The sequence below is a fragment of the Choloepus didactylus genome, chromosome 2 (assembly GCF_015220235.1).
Source record: "Choloepus didactylus isolate mChoDid1 chromosome 2, mChoDid1.pri, whole genome shotgun sequence".
NCBI lineage: Eukaryota > Metazoa > Chordata > Mammalia > Pilosa > Megalonychidae > Choloepus > Choloepus didactylus.
In genome coordinates, this window is record NC_051308.1 from 159,546,557 (window position 1) to 159,570,432 (window position 23,876).

General features: G+C 35.8%; 1 protein-coding gene across 15 annotated transcripts in view; it reads left to right on the forward strand.

Moving 5' to 3' along the window:
- The window catches only part of TTLL7 (tubulin tyrosine ligase like 7), a 197,490-nt gene that overhangs the window by 83,414 nt on the left and 90,200 nt on the right, over nucleotides 1–23,876 (forward strand). For 14 of the 15 annotated variants that reach the window (XR_005215330.1, XR_005215331.1, XM_037826780.1 and 11 more), the window contains 3 exons: nucleotides 7,269–7,390; nucleotides 8,258–8,325; nucleotides 12,212–12,370. Coding sequence is in view for 13 of the 15 variants with exons in the window: in XM_037826780.1 (XP_037682708.1) it covers nucleotides 7,269–7,390; nucleotides 8,258–8,325; nucleotides 12,212–12,370 (349 nt within the window). In the remaining 2 variants the exon portion in view is untranslated. Of the gene's footprint in view, nucleotides 1–7,268; nucleotides 7,391–8,257; nucleotides 10,059–12,211; nucleotides 12,371–23,876 lie in introns of those variants that run through there. The other variant, XM_037826790.1, reaches the window with a different exon arrangement.

The window sequence follows — 23,876 nt, forward strand, 5'->3', positions numbered from 1 at the left end:
ATTTTAAAGAAGAAAGTAAAAATTTATTTCTCTCTCTGCTTTTTAGAAATTTTTGATGATGCTGTTGCTTTTTATTAATGGTATTCTAGTTTCATGTGTAAGTACTGTATCTGGTGTAGAGAATAGACAAAAAAGAATTCCTTTAAGTTAAGATAATTTCAACCAGCATTATGAAACTCATTACAAATACCATAAGTATTCAAATAACCTTCCTTTCTTAATAATTTTCATTGAAAGAGTTGAGGAAAATTATATGAACTTCCTAGGATGTTAATTATTTCTATCCTTATTAATTTTAGGGAGTCTCATTTCTTTTTATAGCAATCTACCAAACTTTATTAGCAATAAGTAGAATATTTCATTGGAATTGAGATCTCCCAACACTGTATTCCAAAAGGTGTTCCTAAGAGGAGAAGACTTTGAGCAAGTTACTGTAGGAGGGTGAGAATGTGTTAAAGGTTCAGAGTTTATTTACAGCATGTTTTCTAGAGCAAAAGGACAGTGTAAGGTAACCATTGTAAAATTAATTGAGGGGTGATGGCAATGCCTATCCTCTTGTATACTTTTAAGGTTTTGGTGAGGTTGATAAGCAACCTCAACCCAAAGGAGAGTGTTCAAGTGCATTTCCTTCTCTCTTTCCCATTAATCTTTCTGAGAGTCAGAGTTTCATTAGCATTCTTCTTACTGAGACTCATGACTCTTTGCTGAGCCTGCTCAGTGGTGTTTACCACAATTCACTGCTTGATCCTGGGACTTTGGATCGGGGACTACTGGGAGAATATACAGAGCTATGTATAAGGGAGGGAAAGAGGGAACTGGCCCTTTGCCAAGAGAAAGTGCTACCTTGCTTTTCCCTTATTTAACCAAGTGATGCATCATAGCTTACTCCTTGTTGTTTTATTACTGCCCCCTCGAGCAGGTGTTTAAAGATAGGCCATATTCAGACCATAATTGGAACACCTGTGTTTCAGCCCTAGCATTGTCTTTGTTTCTTCATGTAGAATATTCTGTGTGCTACTAATTTTAAAATTAATCTTTGCACAACTGTTTATATTTGACCGAATATTTTCACATGCATTACCTCATTTAATCCTCCAAATAACCCTGTGAAACAGGCTCCATGACTCCCTTGCTCCCTTTCTCCCTGCCTTCCTCTCTCTAATAATGAATTTTAAGTGGCATAAAAAGGCCAAAATATGAAAATAAATAAGGAAAAATAAAAATAGTAAAATTAGATGAATCTTGGGGCTGATCAGAACATAAAATACATTCCATGAGATTCTCTGTATTTCAAAATAGGCATGGATTTGGCTCAGATCTTCCTAGCAAACAAAATAAATATTGAAACATAGTCAATTATAGAATATGTAGTGGCCAGAGGGGAAAAATTCATACTGGTTGTTCAAAGAAAAAATGATTTTTTCTATCCCTGAATCTTCAGAGAAATTTCACAGTTTCTCATGAAGTCACATTGTGGAATAGCATAGTATATCCTCACAGTATTCCAATGTTTAATTTATTAGGAAATTTCATATTATCATTTCTTATAACTTCCTTACTGCATGATAATGACTAAAGTATTATTACTGTAACCATTTAAAAGTTGAAGAAACTGAAGCTTAGGAAGGGTGGTTCATACCTTACATAAGGTCACACAGCTGGCAACAGCAGGATTGGAATCTGACTTACTTTGGTTCCAAATACCGTGCTCTTTCTGTTATAACATGCTGCCTAAATGAAATATGAATTTAAATTCAAAATAAGGGATATTAAAATATCTTCTGTCTGTAAAATTCAGAGACTTGTTACATGAGTTTCCATTTTTAAAGCTCCTGAATAGCCTCTGACAGCTCTATGTGTCAAGGAAAAAAAAATGTAGGAAAAATTTTGAGGAATGTATTTTTCATAATTTTCATTAAATGAGGACAGAGAGGGAGGATCTAAATATTCAAAGGGAAATTAGAAAAATGGTTGCTATGGTAATCTCTGAAAATTAAATATGGAGGCCATTATGTCACCCCTTTTTAAAAGAAATCTACAAGATCGACATTTAAAAGCATGGGTTTTCTTTTCTATGCAGTGGAGGATAATATCCTTTAAAAGAAGTCAGTTGATATCTAAAATTTCGACTCAAACAAAAGTAAGGTTAAATAGCTCAGCTGAAGAAAGTGACAGTTGAATGCCTGGCATAATTTTTCTTTGAAGTTCAACTTTGTCAGCTATTTAAGCCTTGAATTTCTTAATAAAAGAGATTTATATATGCCTGATCTTACAAATTTTCTAAAGAAGGAGTGGATCTTTTCCAGTATTCTTACATAACCTTAATGTTCCCAGCCTCACTGGCTTGTGTAAACAGTAAAATTTAATAGCACATTATGCCCCCCCATGCCCTCCCAAATCCAGAACTGCAGATGTTCCATTTCTCTCATCAGAGTCTCCCTAGTTATTTCTGAGAATTCTTGAACAATGTTTGTCATGTACTCAGGAACAGATCTGCTCCTGAGCTCTTGTTCTGGCCTTGACATTGAGGTTTTCTGCTTGTGAGCCAATTAAGGGAATTTCCCAGGCTAAGTTGATATTGCCGTTGCCCTCTGAGTGAGCTCTGGGAGCAGAGCAGCTTCTGAGCACTCTAATGCCAAGTTGCATGGTGATCTGTGTCCGATGAGAGAAGAATGGCCTTTCCTCAACTCTGGTACACTGTTACCTGGGCCTCCAAAACAACCCCAAGTTTCACCAAGTCTTTTAGGGAAAACAGCAACATCAACTCAACAATTCCCTCCCCAACTTGTCCATCCCGATCATTGTCTTGTTCTTTTATGCCTGTATTCTAGGCACTATTGCATAAAAAGTCCTTTCTTCCTCTTCCACCCAAAATAATCAAGAGTCCCCAGGACTTGAGTCCAACAGGTATCAATTTCACACTTGAGTCAGATCATTCAGACTATTGACTCCACTTACCATTTCTCCCCACACGTAGAGCACCAGTAAAAGGAAAACATTTAAAAATAAAACAGTAAAATATTGAAATACAGTTATATGGATACATCATTCTGTTAAGACTCAGAATTGTGTTGGAATTCAAAAATTTTCCTAAGTAATTTATTTATCTTTCCTCTAAACTTGAAATTCACTGGGCTGAAAAATGTCACTTTGTTAATTGTGATATCTAAACCAGAGATGAGCCCAGAAATAATTTGTATTTAAAAGGAAGCATTCCTCGGAGCATAAACTTTTTTAATGCAATTTTATTGAGCTATATTAATGCACCATAGAAGCTACCCAAAGTATTTAATCAGTGGTTCACAGAATCATCATATAGTTGCACATTCATCACCACAATCAATTTTAGAACATTTTCATTACTCCAAAATAAAGAAAAAGTTAAAATAAAAAAGAACACCCCAAACATCCCATACTCCTTACCCCCCCATTATTTATTTATATTTTTTGTCTTTATTTTATTACTCACCTATCCATACACTGGATAAAGGGAGTGTCAGTCACGAGGTTTTCAGAATCACATGGTCACATGACAAAAGCTATATAGTTATACAGTCATCATCAAGAATCAAGTCCACAGGATTACAGTTCAACAAATTCAGGTATTTCCTTCTAGGTAGTCTAATACACTAGAATCTAAAAAGGAATGTCTATATAATTCATATGAATAACTTCAGAATGACCTCTCGACCCTATTTGAAATCTCTTAGTTACTGAAACTTTATTTTGTTTCATTTCTTTTCCCCCTTTTTGTCAAGAATGCATTCTCAATACCACAATGCCAGGGCCCGGGTCATCTCTGGGAGTCATGTCCACATTGCCAGGGAGACTTACACCCCTGGAGTCATGTCCCATGTTGGGGGGTGGGGTGGGGTAGTGAGTTCATTTGCAGTGAGTTTATTTTGATGACTTATTCTGTCTCTTTACTTGTGATTAGTTTGTTGCAGTCTTCTGTTTCTTTTCAAGTCAATGTTGGTGGCTCATGCTTTTCTAGGAAGTTGCCCATTTCAGCTGAATTGTATAGTTTGTTAGCATATAGCTGTTCCTAATATCATCTCATTATCTCCTTTATTTCTTCAGGGCCAGTAATTATGTCCCCCTTCCATTTCTGATTTTATTTATTTGCATCCTTTCTCTTTTTTTCTTTGTCTCAGCCTAGCTAAGGATCCATCAATTTTATTGATTTCTCAAAGAACCAACTTCTGGTTTTGTTGATCCTCCCTATTTGTTTATTCATTTTCTCAATTTCATTTATTTCTGCTCTGATCTCTGTTGTTTCTTTCTTTCTATTTGCTTTGGGTTTAGTTTGCTGTTATTTTCTCTAGTTGCTGTGGGTGAACAGTTAAGTCCTTTATTTTTGCTCTTTCTTCTTTGTTAGATAGGCGTTTAGGGCAATAAATTTTCTTCTCTGCATTGCCTTTGCTGCATCCTGTAAGTTTTGGTATGTTGTGTTCTCATTTTTATTTGCTTCAAGATATTTACTGATTTTTCTTGTAATTTCTTCCTTGACCCACTGGTTGTATAAAAGTGTGTTGTTTAGCCTCCACATATTTTAAAAATTTTCAGCCTTTCACCTGTTATTTATTTCTAACTTCATTCCATTATGATCTGAGAAAGTGTTTTGTATAATTTCAATGTTGTCAAATTTATTGAGACTTGCTTTGTGGCACAATATGTTATATATCCTTCAGAATGATCCAGGAATACTTGAGAAAAATGTGTATCCTGCTGTTTTGGGGGCAGTGTTCTGTAAATGTTAAGTCTAGTTCATTTATCATACAATTCAAAAACTTTGTTTCCTTATTGGTTCTCTGTCTAGATGTTTTATTTACTGAGGAGAGTGGTGTGTAAGTCTCCAACTATTATTGTAGCAGTGTCTACCTCTCCCTTCAGTGTTATCAGTGTTTGTCTCATGTATTTTGGGGCATTCTGGCTCAGTGCATAAGTATTTATGATTGTTATGTCTTTTTGATGAATTGTCCCTTTTATTAATACATTCTGTCCTTCTGTGTCTCTTTTAATTGCTTTTGATTTGATGTCCAATTTGCCTGATATTGGTATAGCTACCCTTGTTCTTTTCTGGTGGTTGTTTGTGTGAAATATCTTTTCCCAGCCTTTCACTTTCAACCTACTTTTTTCCTTGAGTCTAAAGTATTTTCTTAGAGACAGTATATACATGGGTCCTGTTTTTTAATCCATTCTGCCAATCTGTCTTTTGATTGGGTAGTTTAATCCATTAACATTTAATGTTATTACTGTAAAGGCAGTACTTTCTTCAACCTTTTGTATTTTGTATGTCATTTCTTATTTTTCTCCCTCTCTTTTTACCCTTACTGATAATCATCTACACTCATCCAAAATTCTCTCTCTGTCTTTTCCTGTCTGCCTGTAGTGCTCCTTTTAGAATTTCTTATAGAACCAGCCTCTTGTTCACAAACTCTCCCAGTGTCTGTCTGAAAATATTTTAATCTCTCCCTCATTTTTGAAGGACAGTTTTGCTGCACATAGCATTCTTGGTTGGCAGTTTTTCTTTTTCAGTTTCTTAAATATGTCATACTACTGCCTTCTCGCCTCCATGGTTTCTGCTGAGAAATCTGCACACAGCCTTATTGAGCTTCCTTTTTATGTAATGGGTCACTTTTCTCTTGCTGCTTTCGGAATTATCTCTTTGTCTTTGACATTTGACAGCCTGATTAGTAGGTGTCTTGTAGTAGGTCTATTAGATTTATTCTCTCTAGGGTATGCTGTGCTCTTGAGTCTCCAATTTTATTTCTTTCCTAAGAGTTTGGAAATTTGCAGTGATTATTTTCTCCATAATTCTTTCTGCCCCTTTTCCCTTCTTTTCTCCTTATGGGACACCCATAACACATATGTTGGTGCGCTTCATGTTGTCATTCAGTTCCCTGAGACCTTGCTCATATTTTTCCATTCTTCTTCCTATCTGTTCTTTTGTGTGTAGGATTTTGGATGTTGTGTCCTCTAGTTCACTAATGCTTTCTTCTGCCTTTTCTATTCTGCTGTTGTATGTCTCCATTGTGTTTTTCATCTCTTCTATTGTGCCTTTCAGTCCCATAAATTCTGCCATTTGTCTTTTCAAGCTTTTGAGTTATTCTGTATGGTCACTCACTGTCTTCTTTGTATCCTTCATCTCTTTTGCCACATTTTCCTTCAACTTTTTGATTTGATTTATTAATTTGAACATCTTTAATTAGTTGTTTCAACTCCTGTATCTCATTTGGAGTGTTAGTTTGTTCCTCTGACTGAGCCATATCTTTGTGCTTCCTGGTATGATTCGTGATTTTTTGCTGGTGTCTACGCATCTGATTTCTTTGATTTGTTTATTCTGGAGCTCATTTTCTCTCTTTTACCAGGGGTTTTCTTGTTTTCTGGATTTGTTCTGTGTCCTTTGACATTCAGTTCAACTTACTGTAGACCTCTAGATAGGATCTACCCCCATATGCTTGGAGATTGTATCCAGAAGTCTGAATTTGTCAATTAAATCCACCATTGGAGCTTGGTTGAGCTACCTTCCCTTGCTCCTAGTAGAGACTGCTTCTTTTTCCCATAGGAAGTGACTGAAAAACAGCCTGCCATGCTAGTGTGGGAGGGGCACTAGCCTCCACAGATTGGGAGTCTGACTTACAGTTTCGCACTATGACCTCAGCCCTTCCACCTGTTCCAGGCTGGTGTACGATGTATGTCCTAAACTTAGAGTAGGATAAGAGGGATGTGAGCAGGGAGGAGGGTCATATTCAAATCTCTTCTGTGAGTTCAGTTTCTTTGTTTCATATCTTTGAGTCAACCTGACTTTAAGTGCTAAAAATAATTTGAATCAGAGAAGTGGGAAATACAAGATAGATCTGATGACCAGGGACTATTTTTACCTTTGCCCTTTTGTATCTAGTTCAAGGTCACACGAAAGCCTTAAATGTACATTTTCCTGAGGTGATGTCTCAGCTGGGTGTGCTTTTACTGTACCATAAATAATCACTGAATCCTTTGGCAGTTTTGTGTACTTGTTATATCTCACAGGACTGAAACTAAGGATTTTGGGTGCAACCTAAAAACAGCTCTCAGTTACTATTGAGAAATTGGGCCCTAGACAAAGCTGTTGTAATTAATAATAAGGTTATGCTATAAACTAATGGATGTTTTGCAAATGAAATACTGTAGACTAAAATTTACGTATATATCTCAAAAATATTTTTACAATGGATGTATTTTAAAAAATATTTTAATTCTGATGTAACTTAACTGTTTACTTGCAGTTCGTTTAGTAATAGATGAAATGGGATTTTTGAAAACGCCAGATGAGGATGAAACAAGTAACCTTATATGGTGTGATTCTGCCGTTCAGCAGGAGAAGATTGCAGAGTTGCAAAATTACCAGGTGGGAAATTACTCCTGATACACTCTTGATCAAGGGGAATGTTTTATGAATTTCATCCTAATTTCCTTTAGATTGGGTTCTTAATTAGTTGACACTGAATGTCAGTTCTAAGTCACCTGAATACTATGTTCTGTTGCTATCCATTGTATTGACTCTTTGCATGGTGTCTGCATCTTTTCCAAACTTGATTTTTAACTTCTTCCTATCTTTAAGGAAAAAATGAGAGAAGAAAACTCTTCTAGGATGGTGCTTTGTGTTACTCTTAGAATGAGTAATGTGGAATAGATTGCATAGAGAGATCAGGTCGTGGAAATACCTTGCAATATCAACTGTATATAATCTGGCTTCATTCTTTTATATTTAGAATGTAATACATACTTAAAAGAAAGTATTCGTCAAACTAAAAAGCCAAATAGAAGGCATTTTAGACAACTGACATTTTGTGTAGTCTTTCCTCTCTTAGTGTACAGGGTAATACAAAATTAACTGAAGGGAATAGTTATTATAAGTTCATTTTTCACAATGCACACAACTTTTCATGCAATTTTTCTACAATGCTGTTGTCTATGAATATAGTAAATCTGGAATATAAAAGTAGAACAGAAACCATATTACCACTTACTTAGTGCTTGTAACTTTAATTTCTGAAACACCATTTTCTGATTTCTTTAAAAATTTTCAATTTTGTTCTCTTTTTACCATGTATTCTTTAATTCCACAAATTTGTTGGTTATTTAATCTTAAATATTATACATTAATCATTATTAATTTATCAAAATATAAAACTCAAAAGATATAACTTATAGTATAAATGAATGTTTATATTAAGTGAATAAGAATATTAATATTTACCTTTTTATTTTTCAGAGGATCAACCATTTTCCAGGAATGGGGGAAATCTGTAGGAAGGATTTCTTAGCAAGGAATATGACCAAGTAATCTTCATTTTCTTGTAATAGAGAAGGCCTGTTCAAAATTTACATTATGAATATTATAGTGCTATTTTTCATAAGGTTTCATTAATTTGAAATGATATTTAGATTGCAGAGAGAGTATTTCAGAGCTGGAAGGATCTTAAAAGATCTCTGGTTCTCATCTTTCACTTTGCAGAGGAGGTAACTTAGGTTAGAGAAATGAATATTTTGCACGAAGTCAAATGAATAGTTAATAGTAGAGCTGGGCCAGAATTTCAGTCTCTAGATTCTCAGAGCTTTTTGTACTGTAACATGACTCCTTTCTAGTACCGGAAGTTTTTCTTTTAAATGTAAGAGGTTATCTATATGTAGCATTCAATATATGCTTATTTGTTTCTAGTTAAGTCTTGCAGGAACTATTTGGTTGCATATCTGGCATGTGTGCATGTGTGTATGTATTTGTATTGGATATTGATCATCTAATATATGCCAGGCACTGTACCAGTTGCTTGCATGTATACACATATACATAAGCACACATATACATACCCACCCAGGGATGTACATGCACATATGTTTATCTCTGGAATTGATATATAGAGTCATGGTCTGCTTTCATGGGAAAAATTGCTAACAGATACTCAAGTCTTTTACTGAATGAACTACAGAATTCTTAATGCAGTTTATATTTCTCTGAAGACATTTTTTAGCTTAAGAAAGCCGAGTGATAGATTTTTTTAAAAGAGTACTATTTTTTACAGAGAAATTTTAGTAAATGTGCTTGTATAATTAAAGAAATGTTAGTATTCTTCCATTTGAACATTTATAGTTATGCATCCATTCATTCAACAAATATTTTTTGGTGTGTCTACTTTATGCCTACAGACTGCCGACCTTTAATTAAACAAGATAAAAAAGGCCTAGTCCCTGCCTGGAACTCACACTCCAGTAAGGGAGAAAGACTAATACACACAATATATTTTAATAGTGCCAGATAGGTAGGGTCAATATAAGGTTGTTACAAAGATGGTGGGAGAGATCATCTTTGGGAGGGAAGGCAAGGCTTTCCAGAGAAGGTAAGGTATGAGATGGATATTGAAAGGTGTGTAGGATTTCACCCCTTTATGAAGAAGGCAAGGGGATTGGAGGCAGACACAGCAGGAGAAAATATATGCAGGCTTGAGCCAACATGATGTGTTTGGGGATCTTTAAGCAGTTTCTATAGTTTAGAGGACATTGGGAAGCTCAAACTGAGTTGATGATGGAGCTATATGCAAGGGCTGGGCCAAGTATGCCATCCTATTATATTTCTATTTAATCACTTAATCATTCATTCATTAATCTCTTTAGTCAATAAACATTTGAGTTTATCCTGAGAGAAATGAGGAGTGATTTAATGGGTTTAAGCAGAGAAGCAAAATGTTTTAGATAATCTTGGGGCACTGTGGTTAATGGCTTAGATGAAGGTGGGACCAGAGGGAGGAAGCCCTGTGAGGAGAAGATTGTCAAGATCTAGGTGAGAAATAATGAGGATCTACACCAGAAGGGAGATAGGGGGAATAGAAAATAGAGAATAAATCTGAAAGGTATTAAGAAGGTAGAATTCATAGAACTTGAAAACTGATGTCATGCAAAAATTAAAGGCAAAGGAGAAATCTCCAAGATGACCCCTAGGCTTCTGGCTTAAAGTATTGTGTAGGTAATATGATTTATTAACAGGAAATCCAAGGAGGCAAATGGACTTCAGAGGAAAGGTAATTACCTCTGTAAATTTTGGACTATGTTGTGTTGTATTTAATGAGTTATTTTATTTAATGTAATTATGTTAAGTACCTACTGTATGCTAGGCACTGTGCTGACTCTGGGCGCACGAGGTGATCAAAAGTAGACTGATGGCTCTCACAACACTGAAGTGCAACTGTGTTAAGTGATGTTAAGTAGAGGTACATAGTTCCAAAGCAGTGTGTTGTAAAGGACCTCTTACTTAGGGAGATTCAGGAGCGTTTCCCTGAGTAAGTGACATGGAAGCTGAAAAATGAATGATGAGTAGCAGTTTACTGGTGATGAGGGTAGGTAAGAATATTTCAGGCTGAAAGAATTGCACGAGCTGAGGTTATTTGGTGGGAGAAAACATGGATAGTCAAGAGAGTAAAATAAGACCACGTACAGCTGGAGCACAGATAGATGGGGAATGGGTGGGGGAGAGAGATGAGGCTGACGAGTGCTGTTGAGGGTTATAGTCTTTATCCTAAGTGCCTGAGGGGATGTGAAGTGAGGACGTTAGGGACAGTGGAAATATGACCAGGTTTGCATGTTGAAAACCTTGTTGGACTCCTTGGCAGAGAGCAGAAGTGAATATGGTTGGGAAGATGAACGGTATGCAAGAGGGGATGAAGGTAGACCTATTAGTAGGTGATTGCAAATAGTTAAATTTCTTATTCCACTCAAGGAATTCTCCTTAAGGAGAATTAGTTAAAAGTCTTTGACCTGATAATACAAAAATAGATTAACTTTAAATTAATTATTTAATATCTTTTAGTAAATCCATGACAGAGCTAAGAGAAGAAGTTATCCCAGATTCTAAAATTTCATTACATGAAATGATTTGTGCTCGATTACCTAGATTACCTAATTAAACATGAATACCAAATGGCTATGTTAAAATACATTGATGTAATTAAAACTTTACCTTGATCTAATTTCATATCATTGTTAAATATATACATTTAAAGATGTTGGAAACAAAAACAAGGATACTAGTATTGTTATCATTGTTCCCTTAGATTTCTTTTTATGTGATTTTCAAACCAGTTAGTGTTAGCCTAGTTTGCACTGCTAAATGGTTTAATCAGGATTTGGTAGATAGAATTGGCAATTATTTCCCTTCTCATAGTGGAAACATAACTTTCTTATAGTCTTCTCTTGAAAGAGCGCATGAAAATGATGACTAGATGAACTTTCAGTTGGAGTGACCATGTGGCTGATGTATTCCACACCCTAGTCTTAGAATTTAGGCCCTACTGCTATTTTTACCAGTCTCAATTGGGGACCATATCTGCTCATTTGTAGAAGACTTGCACACCTTTAGAGAAAAGAATTTTGAAATAATCAGATATTCTTTAGTAGATAATATTTTTAAATCTTTATCAGAATTTCATTTTCATTTGGAAATGATATGTACAATTGGTTAGCATTTGGGATTAATAAAAATAAATCCTTTATATGAATAATTTTCTCTAAATTATATATTAAATAGGTAGCCTAATTTGTAGCAAATACAAAAATATCAGGGCATACATTTTAGCTTTAAAACCACAAGTACTGGAAGTTCATATAAAGAAAACATGTCTGATTCAGAGATCTCACTTGGCTTTCTTGAAAAGTAGTTGAACTCCAAAACCCACTGGAGGAAAAGACAATCAAAAACTGTTCCTATGGGTGATGCTCAAAGCACTCAAAATCATCTTTAAAGAAGCAATATAAGTAGTACCTGGCCTCTCCATCCCTGAGACAGTGTTAGTGACTCCCTTCAGGTGATACTTTGCTTTATATGCTTTTATTACTGTGCCTATTACATTGTTTTGTAATTACTAGTCTGTATATCTCTTGATCCTATTAACTTAATATTCCCAATACCCAACGAATAGTAAATACCTAAGTAAATGTTTGATCTTCTAATATGTAAATTCCACATGGGCAGTGGTTTTTGCCTGTTTTTCTATTGATGAAAAATAGATGGGTCTAGAGCAGTGCCTAGCATATAGTAGGTGCTTAACAGACATTTGTGAGTGAACCAATAATTATATAAATGAAGGAATGGAGGGAATTTTATGGTAAATGTCAGTGGTACAGAAAAATAAAATTTAAGCTTTGAGTAGAAATTATTTTTCATATCTCTAATTTACAGAATGATCAAGTCTCAGCCCCTGGATTATACCTTTGTTCCTCGAACATGGATCTTCCCTTCTGAATATACTCAATTCCAGAATTATGTGAAAGAATTAAAGAAAAAACGGAAGCAGAAGACTTTTATAGTAAAACCAGCTAATGGTGCAATGGGTCATGGGTAGGTTTAGTTTACCCAGAGTATACAAAAAATTAACAAAATTTTGGGAAAAGAGTAAATGTGAGGAATTATGATTACATACCAATATGAAAAATAATAAACAGAATTCTAATATTAGCATTTTGGAACTAAATATTTAATGAGCCAGCCCTTGTCTTTTACTCTGTTCCACAGGCTTTGTTAGTTAAGTTTAAAAGTTAAATCAGTAGGTTTTGAAGCTTTAAAAAATTTAAAAAATAGAGGAAAGATCTTTTATTTAATTTTTTCTTAAACTAAAGATTTTCATTTAAAATAATTTTTAAGTAAGCTTGGTGAGAAATCAGTTGATGCAGTAGAGCTAAACTGAGTTGGAGAAAGAAATGGAAAAAGAGTTACTCTTTTTATAGCTAGAAACCTTGAAAAAAGATTTGTATCTTTGCTTTACAAATCATTTTTTTTTTAATTTAGCCATGGTAATTGGATTGAAAATGAGTAACACATTTTTAGGCTAAGGTGCCAAGAACTAGATATGACAGCTGAGAATTGAATAGGCAACTCTTTTTTCTTTCATATGCTTACTTTCTGCAATGCATTTCTTCAAAGAAGATGTGACTGAGGCTGCTTTGAATAAAAAAGACATGAATATTTATTTATTTATTTAGATTTATTCATACACCATACAGTCATCTGAAATGTACAGTCAATTGATCACATTACCATCATATAGTTGTTCATTCATCACCCCAATCTATTTTTTTTAACATTTTCCTTGTACTGGAAAAAGTCATAAGAATAAAAAAAAAGTAGTGAAAAAGGAACACCCAAATCGTCCCCTCCCTCCCGCCCTATTTTTCCTTTAGTTTTTTGCCCCTATTTTTCTCTTCATCCATCCATACACTGGGTAAAGTGTGTGCAATCCACAAGTTTTCACAATCATACTGTCACCCCTTGTAAACTACATTGTTATACAGTCGTCTTCAAGAGTCAAGGCTACTGGGTTGGAGTTTGATAGTTTCAGGTATTCACTTCTCGTTATTCCAATGCATTAAAACCTAAAGTGTTAAATATATAGTGCGTAAGAATGTCCACCAGCATGACCTCTTGACTCCATTTGAATTCTCTCAGCCACTGAAGCTTTATTTCATTTCATTTCGCATCCCCCTTTTGGTCAAGAATATGGTCTCCATCCCATGATGCTGGGTCCAGATTCATCCCCGGGAGTCGTATCCTGTGTTGCCAGGGAGATTTACACCCCTGGGAGTCGGGTCCCATGTAGTGGGGAGGGCAGTGAGATCCCCTGCTGAGGTGGCTTAGTTAGAGAGAGGGCCCCATCTGAACAACAAAGAGGTACTCAGGGAAGACTCTTAAGCACAATTATAAGCAGGCGGAACAGACTCTTAAGCACAATTATAAGCAGGCATAGCTTCTCCTTTGCAGTATCAGGCTTCTTAAAGGCAAGTCCCTTGATAGAGGGTTCGGCACATCAACCCGCCAGTCCTCAATATTTGTGAGAACATCAGCAGCCATCCAGGTGAGGAAGCCCAACACCTCTGCATTTTCCCCCAGCTCCTCAGGGTGGCTCTGCATTTTTTTTTTACATTAACTTTATCAAAAAATTAAAAAAAAAAAGACATTATAAAACCATTTCAAACAAAACCAGAACAAAGGAATAAGAAAAAACAAATATCCTAGAATAACTACATTACTTCCAACATGTTCCTACTCTACCCCAAGAAAATATACAGACTATAACCTAGGAAAGGAGTAAGAAAAACAGATAACCTAAGATAATTACATTTCTGTGAACTTGTTCCTACCATACCCACCAGAAATTAACAAACCATAGTCATTCCCGAGTGTTCCCAGAATGTTAAATTTACCCACAATAACTTACCTGTTCTTACTAGATTATCACTCATTCTTTTTTTTTAATTAACTTTATCAAAAAATTAAAAAAGATAGAAAATAAAAAACCATTGCAACCAAAACCAAAGCAAAGGAATAAGAAAAAACAAGTATCGTAGAATAACTACATTACTTCCAACATGTTCCTATTCTACCCCAAGAAAATATACAGACTATATCCTAGGAAAGGAATAAGAAAAACAGATAACCTAAGATAATTACATTTCTGTGATCTTGTTTCTACCATACCCACCAGGAATTAACAAACCATAGTCATTCCTGAGTGTTCCCAGAACATTGAATTTACCCACAATAACTTAATCTGTTGTTACTAGATTGTCATTCCCCCTTCACTAATTGCTACCTATCGCTGGGTCCTCTACATTCGACAGTATTATCCATTTATTTTGTATTTTTCAGTATACACATTAGTAGTAACATGTAGTATTTCTGTTTTTGTGCCTGGCTTATTTCACTTAGCATTATGTCTTCAAGGTTCATCCATGTTGTCAAACGTTTCACAACATTGTTCCTTCTTACTGTCGCATAGTATTCCATTGTGTGTATATACCACATTTTATTTATCCACTCATCTGTTGAAGGACATTTGGGTTGTTTCCATCTCTTGGCAGTTGTGACTATTGCTGCTATGAACATTGGTGTGCAGATATCTGTTCGTGTCACTGCTTTCAGATCTTCCAGGTATATACTGAGAAGTGCGATTGCTGGATTGAAGGGTCACTATCTAGTGCAGTTGCCAGACTGTCTTCGAGAGTGGCTGAACCATTATACAGTCCCACCAACAGTGAATAAGAGTTCCAATTTCTCCACATCCTCTCTAGCATTTGTAGTTACCTGTTTGTTTAATGGCAGTCATTCTAATTTGTGTGAGATGATATCTCATTGTGGTCTTAATTTGCATCTCCCTAATAGCTAGTGAAGCTGAACATTTTTTCGTGTGTTTTTTTGCCATTTGTATTTCCTCTTCAGAGAACTGTCTTTTCATATCTTTTGCCCATTTTATAATTGGGCTGTGTGTACTATTGTCATTGAGTTGTAGAATTTCTTTATACATGCAAGATATCAGTCTCCTGTCAGATACATGGTTTCCAAAAGTTTTTTTCCCATTGAGTTGGCTGCCTCTTCACCTCTTTAACAAATTCCTTTGAGGTACAGAAGCTTTTAAGTTTGAGGAGTTCCCATTTATCTATTTTTTCTTTTTGTTGCTTGTGCTTTGGGTGTAAGGTCTAGGAAGTGACCTCCTAATAAAAGGTCCTGAAGATGTTTCCCTACATTATCTTCTTGGAGTTTTATGGTACTGTCTCTTATGTTGAGGTCTTTAATCCATTTTGAGTTAATTTTTGTGTAGGGTGTGAGGTAGGGGTCCTCTTTCATTCTTTTGGATATGGATATCCAACTCTCCCAGCCCCATTTGTTGAAAAGACCATTATGACCCAGTTCAGTGACGTTGGGGGCCTTATCAAAGATCAGTTGGCCATCGATCTGGGGGTTTATCTCCAAATTATCAATTCGATTCCATTGATCAATATGTCTATCTTTGTACCAGTACCATGCTCTTTTGACAGCTGTGGCTTTATAATAAGCTTCAAAGTCAGGGAGTGAAGTCCTCCCACTTCGTTTTCCTTTGTTTAGAATGTTTTTAGGAATTCAAGGCACCTTCCCCTTCCAGATAAATTTGATAGCTAGCTTTTCCAAGTCTGTGAAGTAGGTTGTTGGAATTTTGATAGGGGTTGCATTGAATCTGTAGATGATTTTGGGTAGATTGACATCTTAATGACATTTAGCCTTCCTACCCATGAACTTGGAATATTTTCCCATCTTTTTTGGTCCCTTTCTATTTCTTTTAGAGTTATATAGTTTTCTTTATATAGTTCTTTTTTACATCTTTGGTTAAGTTTATTCCTAGGTACTTTTTTTTTTTCATTGCTATTGAAAATGGTATCTTTTTCTTGAGTGTGTCTTCGGTTCAGTCATTTCTGGTGTATAGGAATATTACTGACTTATGTGCATTAATCTTGTATCCCACTATTTTGCTAAATTTGTTTATTAGCCTTAGTATCTGTGTCATCGATTTATCAGGGTTTTCCAGATATAAGATCATATCATCTGCAAATAATGATAATTTTACTTCTTCCTTTCCAATTTGGATGCCTTTTATTTCTTTGTCTTGCCGGATTGCCCTGGCTAACACTTCTAGCACAATGTTGAATAACAGTGATGACAGCAGGCATCTTTGTCTCATTCCTGATCTTAGAGGGAAGGCTTTCAGTCTCTTGCCATTGAGTACTATGCTGGCTGTTGGGTTTTCATATTTGCTCTGTATCATATTGAGGAGTTTCCCTTCAATTCCTACCTTTTGAAGTGTTTTTATCAAGAAGGGATGTTGGATTTTGTCGAGTGCTTTTTCAATGTCTATAGAGATGATCATTTGATTTTCTCTTTTGATTTGTTAATGTGTTGTAATACATTGATTGATTTCCTTATGTTGAACCATCCTTGCATGCCTGGAAAGAACCCCACTTGGCCATGATATATGATTTTTTTGATGTGTCTTTGGATTCAACTTGCAAGTATTTTGTTGAGAATTTCTGCACCTATATTCATTAGGGATATTAGCCTGTAGTTTTCCTTTCTTGTAGCATCTTTACCTGGTTTTGGTATTAGAGTGATGTTAGCTTCATAATATGTGTTAGGTAGTGTTCCATTTTCCTCAATATTTTGAAAGAGTTTAAGTAAGATTGGTGTCAGTTGTTTTTGGAAAGTTTGGTATAATTCCCCTGTGAAGCCATCTGGCTCTGTGCATTTATTTGTGGGAAGCTTTTTGATGACTGACTGGATCTCTTGGCTTGTGATTGGTTTGTTGGGGTCTTCTATTTCTTCTCTGGTCAGTCTGGCTTGTTTATGTTTCTAGGAAATTATCCATTTCCTCTACTTTATCTAGTTTGTTGGCATACAGTTGTTCATAGTATCCTCTTATAATTTTTTTAATTTCTTCAGGATCCACAGTAATGTCACCTCTCTCATTCATTATTTTGTTTATATGTTCATCTTTTGTTTTGATTTTGTCAGTCTAGCTAGGGCTTGTCAATCTTGTTGATCTTTTCAAAGAACCAACTTTTGGTATTAGTTAGTCTCTCTGTTGTTTTTGTGTTCTTGATGTCGTGTATTTCTGCTTTAATCCTTGTTATTTCTTTTCTTCTACTTGGTTTAGGATTCGTTTGCTGTTCATTTTCTGGTTTCTTCAGTTGCTCCATTAGTTCTTCAATTTTAGTTCTTTCTTCTTTTTTAATGTATGCATTTAGGACTATAAATTTCTCCCTCAGTACCACTTTTGCTGCATCCCATAGGTTTTGATATGTTGTGTTCTCATTTTTATTCATCTGTATATATTTAGCAATTTCTCTTGCCATTTCTTCTTTAACCCACTGATTGTTTAGGAATGTGTTGTTTAACCTCCAAGTATTTTTGAATTTTCTAAGTCTCTGGTGGTTATTGACTTCTAATTGTATTCCATTGTGATCAGAGAATGTGCTTTGAATAATTTTAGTTCTAAAAAATTTGCTTAGGCTTATTTTATGGCCCAGCATATGGTCTATTCTGGAGAAAGTTCCATGAGCTCTAGAGAAGAATTTGTATCCTGGTGATTTGGGATGTAATGTTTGATATATGTTTGTTAATTCAAATTCATTTATCAGATTGTTTAGGTTTTCAGTTTCCTTATTGGTCTTCTGTCTGGTTCATCTATCTATAGGAGAGAGTAATGTGTTGAAGTCTCTCACAATTATTGTGGAAACATCTATTGCTTCCTTTAGTTTTGCCAATGTTTGTCTTGTATTTTGTGGCACCTTGATTGGCTGCATAAACATTTATGATTGTTATTTCTTCTTGTTGAATTGTCCCTTTTATTATTATGTAGTGGTCTTCTTTGTCTCTCATAACATCCTTGCATTTAAAGTGTATTTTATCTGAGATTAATATTGCTATGCCTGTTTTTTTTTTTTTTTGGCCGTAGTTTTCATGAAATATTTTTTCCATCCTTTCACTTTCAATTTCTTTTTGTCCCTGTGTCTAAGATGAGTCTCTTTTATGCAACATATTGATGGTTCATATTTTTTAATCCATTCTGCCAATCTATATCTTTTAATTGGGGAGTTTAATCCATTTGCATTCAGTTTTATTGCTGTGAAGGCATTTCTTGAATCAGCCATCCTATCCTTTGGCTTATGTTTATTGGATATATTTTTCCCATCTCTTTCTTAATGTCCTTTAATGTATCCATACTGAATGTCTTTAGTTTTGAACCTTTTTCCATACCTCTCTCTCCTTTCTTTGTATCTGTGTCAGTAGGGCTCCCTTTAGTGTATCATGTAGGGCAGGTCTGTTGTTAGCAAATTCTCTCAGCATTTATCTGTGAACAATTTAAGCTTTCCCTGAAATTTGAAGGAGAGCTTTGCTGGATAAAGAATTCTTGTTTGGCAGTTTTTCTCTTTCAGAATTTTAAATATGTCATGCCACTGCCGTCTCGCTTCCATAGTGGCCGCTGAGTAGTCAGTGCTTAGTCTTATGCTTTTTCTTTTGTAAGTGGTGAATTGTTTCTCTCTTGCTGTTTTCAGAGTTTTCTCCTTCTGTTTTGCATTTGACAGTCTGATCAGTGTATGTCTTGGAGTGCGTCTATTTGGATTTATTCTGTTTGGAGTTTACTGGGCATCTATAATTTCTGTATTTATGTTGTTTAGAAGGTTTGGGAAGTTTTCCCCAACAAGTTCTTTGAATAGTCTTCCAGGTCCTTTACCCTTCTCTTCCCGTTCTGGAACACCAATGATTCTTATATTTGTGCATTTTATATTGTCCATCATGTCTCTGATATCCATTTCGATTTTTTAGATTTTTTCCCCATTCTTTCTTTTGTTCTTTCACATTCCATTGTCTTCTTCGAGGTCACTGATTCGCTGCTCAACTTCATCCAGTCTAGTACTGTGAGTGTCTAGAATCTTTTTAATTTGATCAACAGTTTCTTTAATTTCCATAAGGTCATGTTTTTTTAATATATTCTTGCAAATTTTCCTTTATGCTCTTCTAGGGTCTTCTTCATTTCCTTTGTATCCTGTGGCATGATCTGGTTGTTTGTCTTTAGTTCTTTGATTAATTGTTCCAAGTAGTGTGTATCCTCTGATCTTTTGATTTGGGGGTCTGGGTTTGGGTTATCCATGTCTTCTGGTTTCTTCATATGCTTTAAAATTTTCTGTTGTTTCTGTCCTCTTGGCATTTGTTTATCTTGATAGGGTTCTTTTAGGATATGTAGGCTTATTTGAACACTTATTTCTAATTTGTCAGATCTACAGCTTGGTGGCATACACTTTCTCTGACTAACCAGCACGTGGTGTCCACAAGCCACCTATTCCTTTCAAGCTGTTTCTCCCCAACTTTGTCTTTGTGGTGTGTGGGTGTCTGAATCTTGCAGGGGTTCAATTGGTGCACCAAATTTCCATGTGTAGTTGATGCTGCCTGCCCTGAATGTTGGGCGTGTGTCTGAGTGGTTAGGAAGGGAGGGCGGCTTTAATAATCAAATCTCCCAGGTGTTCCTGGAGACTTATACCTGTTGTAAGGGTCCAGACTTTTGGTTAAATCTCTGCACGGTTTGTCTCTGCTACAGACCCACAAGTTCCTGGTTTTGATGTATGGCCCCTGGGGCTTCTTTGTGGGTTCCACCTCCAAGGGCCTTCACGTGGGGAAGTCAGTGCAATGTCACAGGTGAGCTCAGTCCGCAAGGGAAGTGCTGTGCTGCTGCATCTCTCAGGGGCGTCCCCAGTCTGCTGAGAAGATGGCTGTATGGGGCATGGCAATTTCCCCCTTTTTTGTGGACCTCTGCCTTTCTATCTCCGGAACAATTAGCTGCGGGTGTGTGAAAGTCTATCACGCACACCAGATATTGTGGTGTGTCTGCAGTTTTGGTGAAGCACTCCTGTGGAGCTGGGGTGTGTGGAGTGGCTCTGGCCCACGGCACCCTGCAGGGTGTTCCCAGCCCACGGAGAAGATGGATGTATGGGGTGGGCAATTTCCCCCTTTTCGCAGACTTCCGCCTTTTTAGCTCCAGGACAATTAGCTCCAGCTGTGTGAAAGGCTATCATCCATGCCAGCTACTGAAGCCTGTGTGTGTTTTGTGGAAAGTACTTCCCACTGCGCTACCTATGCGGCTCTCACTGCTGGATCCACTGCCACTTTTGGGTTTTTAAACTCATCTGTCTGCAAATGCCAACCCCTGTTTTCTCCTGACCATGGCATGGCTGCTGGTTCTCCAGCAGGCTCACTCTCTCATTTCAGAATGCAGGCTCTTGGTTTCACTAAGTGCATGGTCCCTGTGGATTTAGCAGGCCTTGGCCAGCTGGTGCATTGCTGGAACTGGTATTCTGGAGCACTTTCTATCTTTTATCTAGTATCTTTCATGGAGACCTTTTTTGTCCTGTCTCTCCTAATCCGCCATCTTCCTCCCCTCCCAGACATGAATAATTTTAATCTTTTGATTTAAAATGCTGTGGCGAAAAAAGATTTGGAAATGTAGTTACTGTGTAAACTATTGCCCGACAAACTTCCTTTTAACTTTTAATCAATATTTAATAATTCAGTCCTACATTATCTTTAACCATAGTTTAGTCATTTACAAATAAACATCAAGTACTATTAGGAGGAATTTTATATTGATTACTTAAGGTAAAGTTGGCTTCCTGTATTTTAGTATCACAGGAAATATTTTTGAGGGGTGGATAATTGAAGTTTTCCTCAATTTTGATGTTAAGAACATTATATTTAGCAGAGCAGAATTTATTTCATGAATATTTTCTTTGAATAAACAGTAATCTTCTGATTTATTTTGATGATAGTATTAAAAAGTAGCTGGAATGAAAGGATATTCTGTGCTGCCAGGGTTTATCTCACGTAATATGGTAGCACATCAGTAAAGGATACCTTTCTCATCTGATGAGTATCTATTTCCTTACCAATCTTCTGTCTAGTTGTTCTATCCATTATTGAAAGTGAACTTTTGAACTGTCTGTTTCACCTTTCTATTCTGTCAGTTTTTGCTGTATATATTTTGGATGTTTTAGGTGCAGATATGTTTATGATTGTTATGTCTTCTTAATGGATTGACTTCTTTTTATCACTATATAACGTCCTTCTTTGTGTCTTATAAAATTTTGGTCTTAAAGGCTGTCTTGTCTGATATTAGTATAGCCACTCAAGCTCACATTTTAGTTACTGTTTGCATGGAATATCTTTTTCCATCCTTTCACTTTCTATTGGTGTTTTAAGTCTCTTGTAGATAGCTATAGTTGAATAATTTTTAAAATTCGTTATACCAAACCCAGTCCTCTAATTGGAGAGTTTAATCTGTTTACATTTAATATAATTACTAATATAGAAGGACTTCTGCCATTTTGCTATTTATTTTCTATATGTCTTATACCGTTTTTGTTCCTCATTTGTTCCGTATTTTCTAGTGTTACAATTTTAATTCCCTTTTTCTTTCTTTCACTACATATTTTTGAATTATGTTCTTGGTAAACCTGGGATAACAATTAACATCTCAATTTTTGACAGTATGGTTTGAATTAATAACAACTTTCAATAATATACAAAAACTTTGCTCCTACATAGCTTCTCCTCCCACCTCTTTATGTTCTTATTGTCACAAGTTTATGGTTTACATATTATGTGCCCATCAACATAGATTTATAATTATTGTCTTATGTAGTTGTCTTTTAAATCACATAGGAAAAAAGTGTAGTTACAAACCAAAATACAGTAATACTAGCTTTTATATTTGCCTATATAATTGTCCTTACTGGTGTTTTTGTTTCTTTCTTGAATTACTGTCTAGTATCTTTTGTTTCAGCCCAAAGGACTCCCTTTAGCATTTCTGTAGGGCAGGTCTTTATTGATAACAAACTTCCTTAACTTTTGCTTATCTGGGAATGTCTTAATTTCTCTTTCATTCTTGCAGGATAGTTTTGCCAGATATAGAATTCTTGTTTATATATTTCTTTCAGCATTTTGAATATATGTCATCTGACTATGTTCTGGTCTTCATTATTTGTGATGAGAAATCAGCTGGTAATCTTATTGAGCAGCCCTTGTGCATGACAAGTTACTTGTCTCTTGCTGCTTTCAAGATTCTTTCCCTTGGATTTTGACAGTTTGACTACAGCATGTCTTGGTGTGGATTTTTTGTTTTTAACCTTTTAGTTTATTGAGCTTCTTAGATGTATAGATTAATGTTCTTCATCAAATTTGGGACATTTTCTGCCATTATTTCTTCAAATATTTTTTCCACATGTTCTCTTTTTCTTTTCCATCTGCGATTCCCACTATGTCTATTGTATGTTGGTACACTCTCAGTGTCCCACAGGTCTCTTTGTTTTTGTTCATTTTTCCTCTTTCTTTTTTGCTTTCTGTTCCTCAGACTGGATATTCTCAATAGGTTTACCTGTGTTCAAGTTTGCTGATTTTTTCTTCTGCCTGCTCAAATCTGTTGTTAGCTCCTCTAGTGAATTTTTCATTTCAGTTCTTGTATTTTTTCAACTCCAGAATTTCTGATTGGTTCTCTTTTTATAATTTCTCTATTTTTGATATTCTCTGTTTGTTGATAGATCATTTTCATGGTTTCCTTTAGCTCTTTGAGCATGTTTAAAAGAGTTGATTGTTCAGTAATCCAATGTCAGGCTTCCAAAGGAACATTTTATATTAATTATACTTTCCTTGTATATGGGCCATATTTTCTTGTTTATTTGCATGCCTCATAATTTTTTGTTGAAAACTGGACATTTTAAATATTATGATGTAGCAGCTCTGGCAATCGGATTCTTCCTCCTCTGCAGAGTTTATTGTTGCTGATTGTTGTAGTAATTGTCATTTGTTTAGAGACTTTTCTGAATTAATTTATAAAGTATGTATTCTTTGTTGTGTGTGACCACTAAAGTCTCAGTTCTGTTAGCTTAGTGGTCAGTTGCTGGTTGAACAGAGATTGCCTTAAATATGCAGAACCCAAAACAGCAAAATTGCCCAGCCTTTGCAGCAGAGCTGTATGTGGGTGTTGAGGATACACTGTCAACTCTTAGTGAGGCAGTTTACATGTGCCTTAGCTTTCACTTTCTATTTGTGTAGCGCCTGAAGATCAGTTGGAGGTGAGAGCTTAGGGCTTTCTCAGGTGTTTCCTGAACATGTGTCCAGCTCTGGGCATTCTTGTGGCTTTCTAAATTCTCAGGAATATGCCAGAGCTTTTTGAAGCCCTAATTTTTTTTTTTCAAAGATTCTCATTCCCCAGCCTTTATTCCTTTTTTAATTAGAATACTGATTGCTTCAATTCTTATTTGTTGTCCTTGGCAGCAGGGACTAATACATTTGCCTTTTTTTTGTTGTTGTTGTTGTCAGTTATTTGCTGGGTAGCCTACCTCAGCTCTGGGAGAGTTCTGAGTTAGGAAGCTAAAATCAAGCCTGTGAAGTCCTCCAGGGAGCCACCAGACAGGTTGAAACACACAACCACAAGAATAAGGCCCACTCTGCTCCCTCCAGAACCTATAACTATACCAGGAATGTGGGCTGTTCA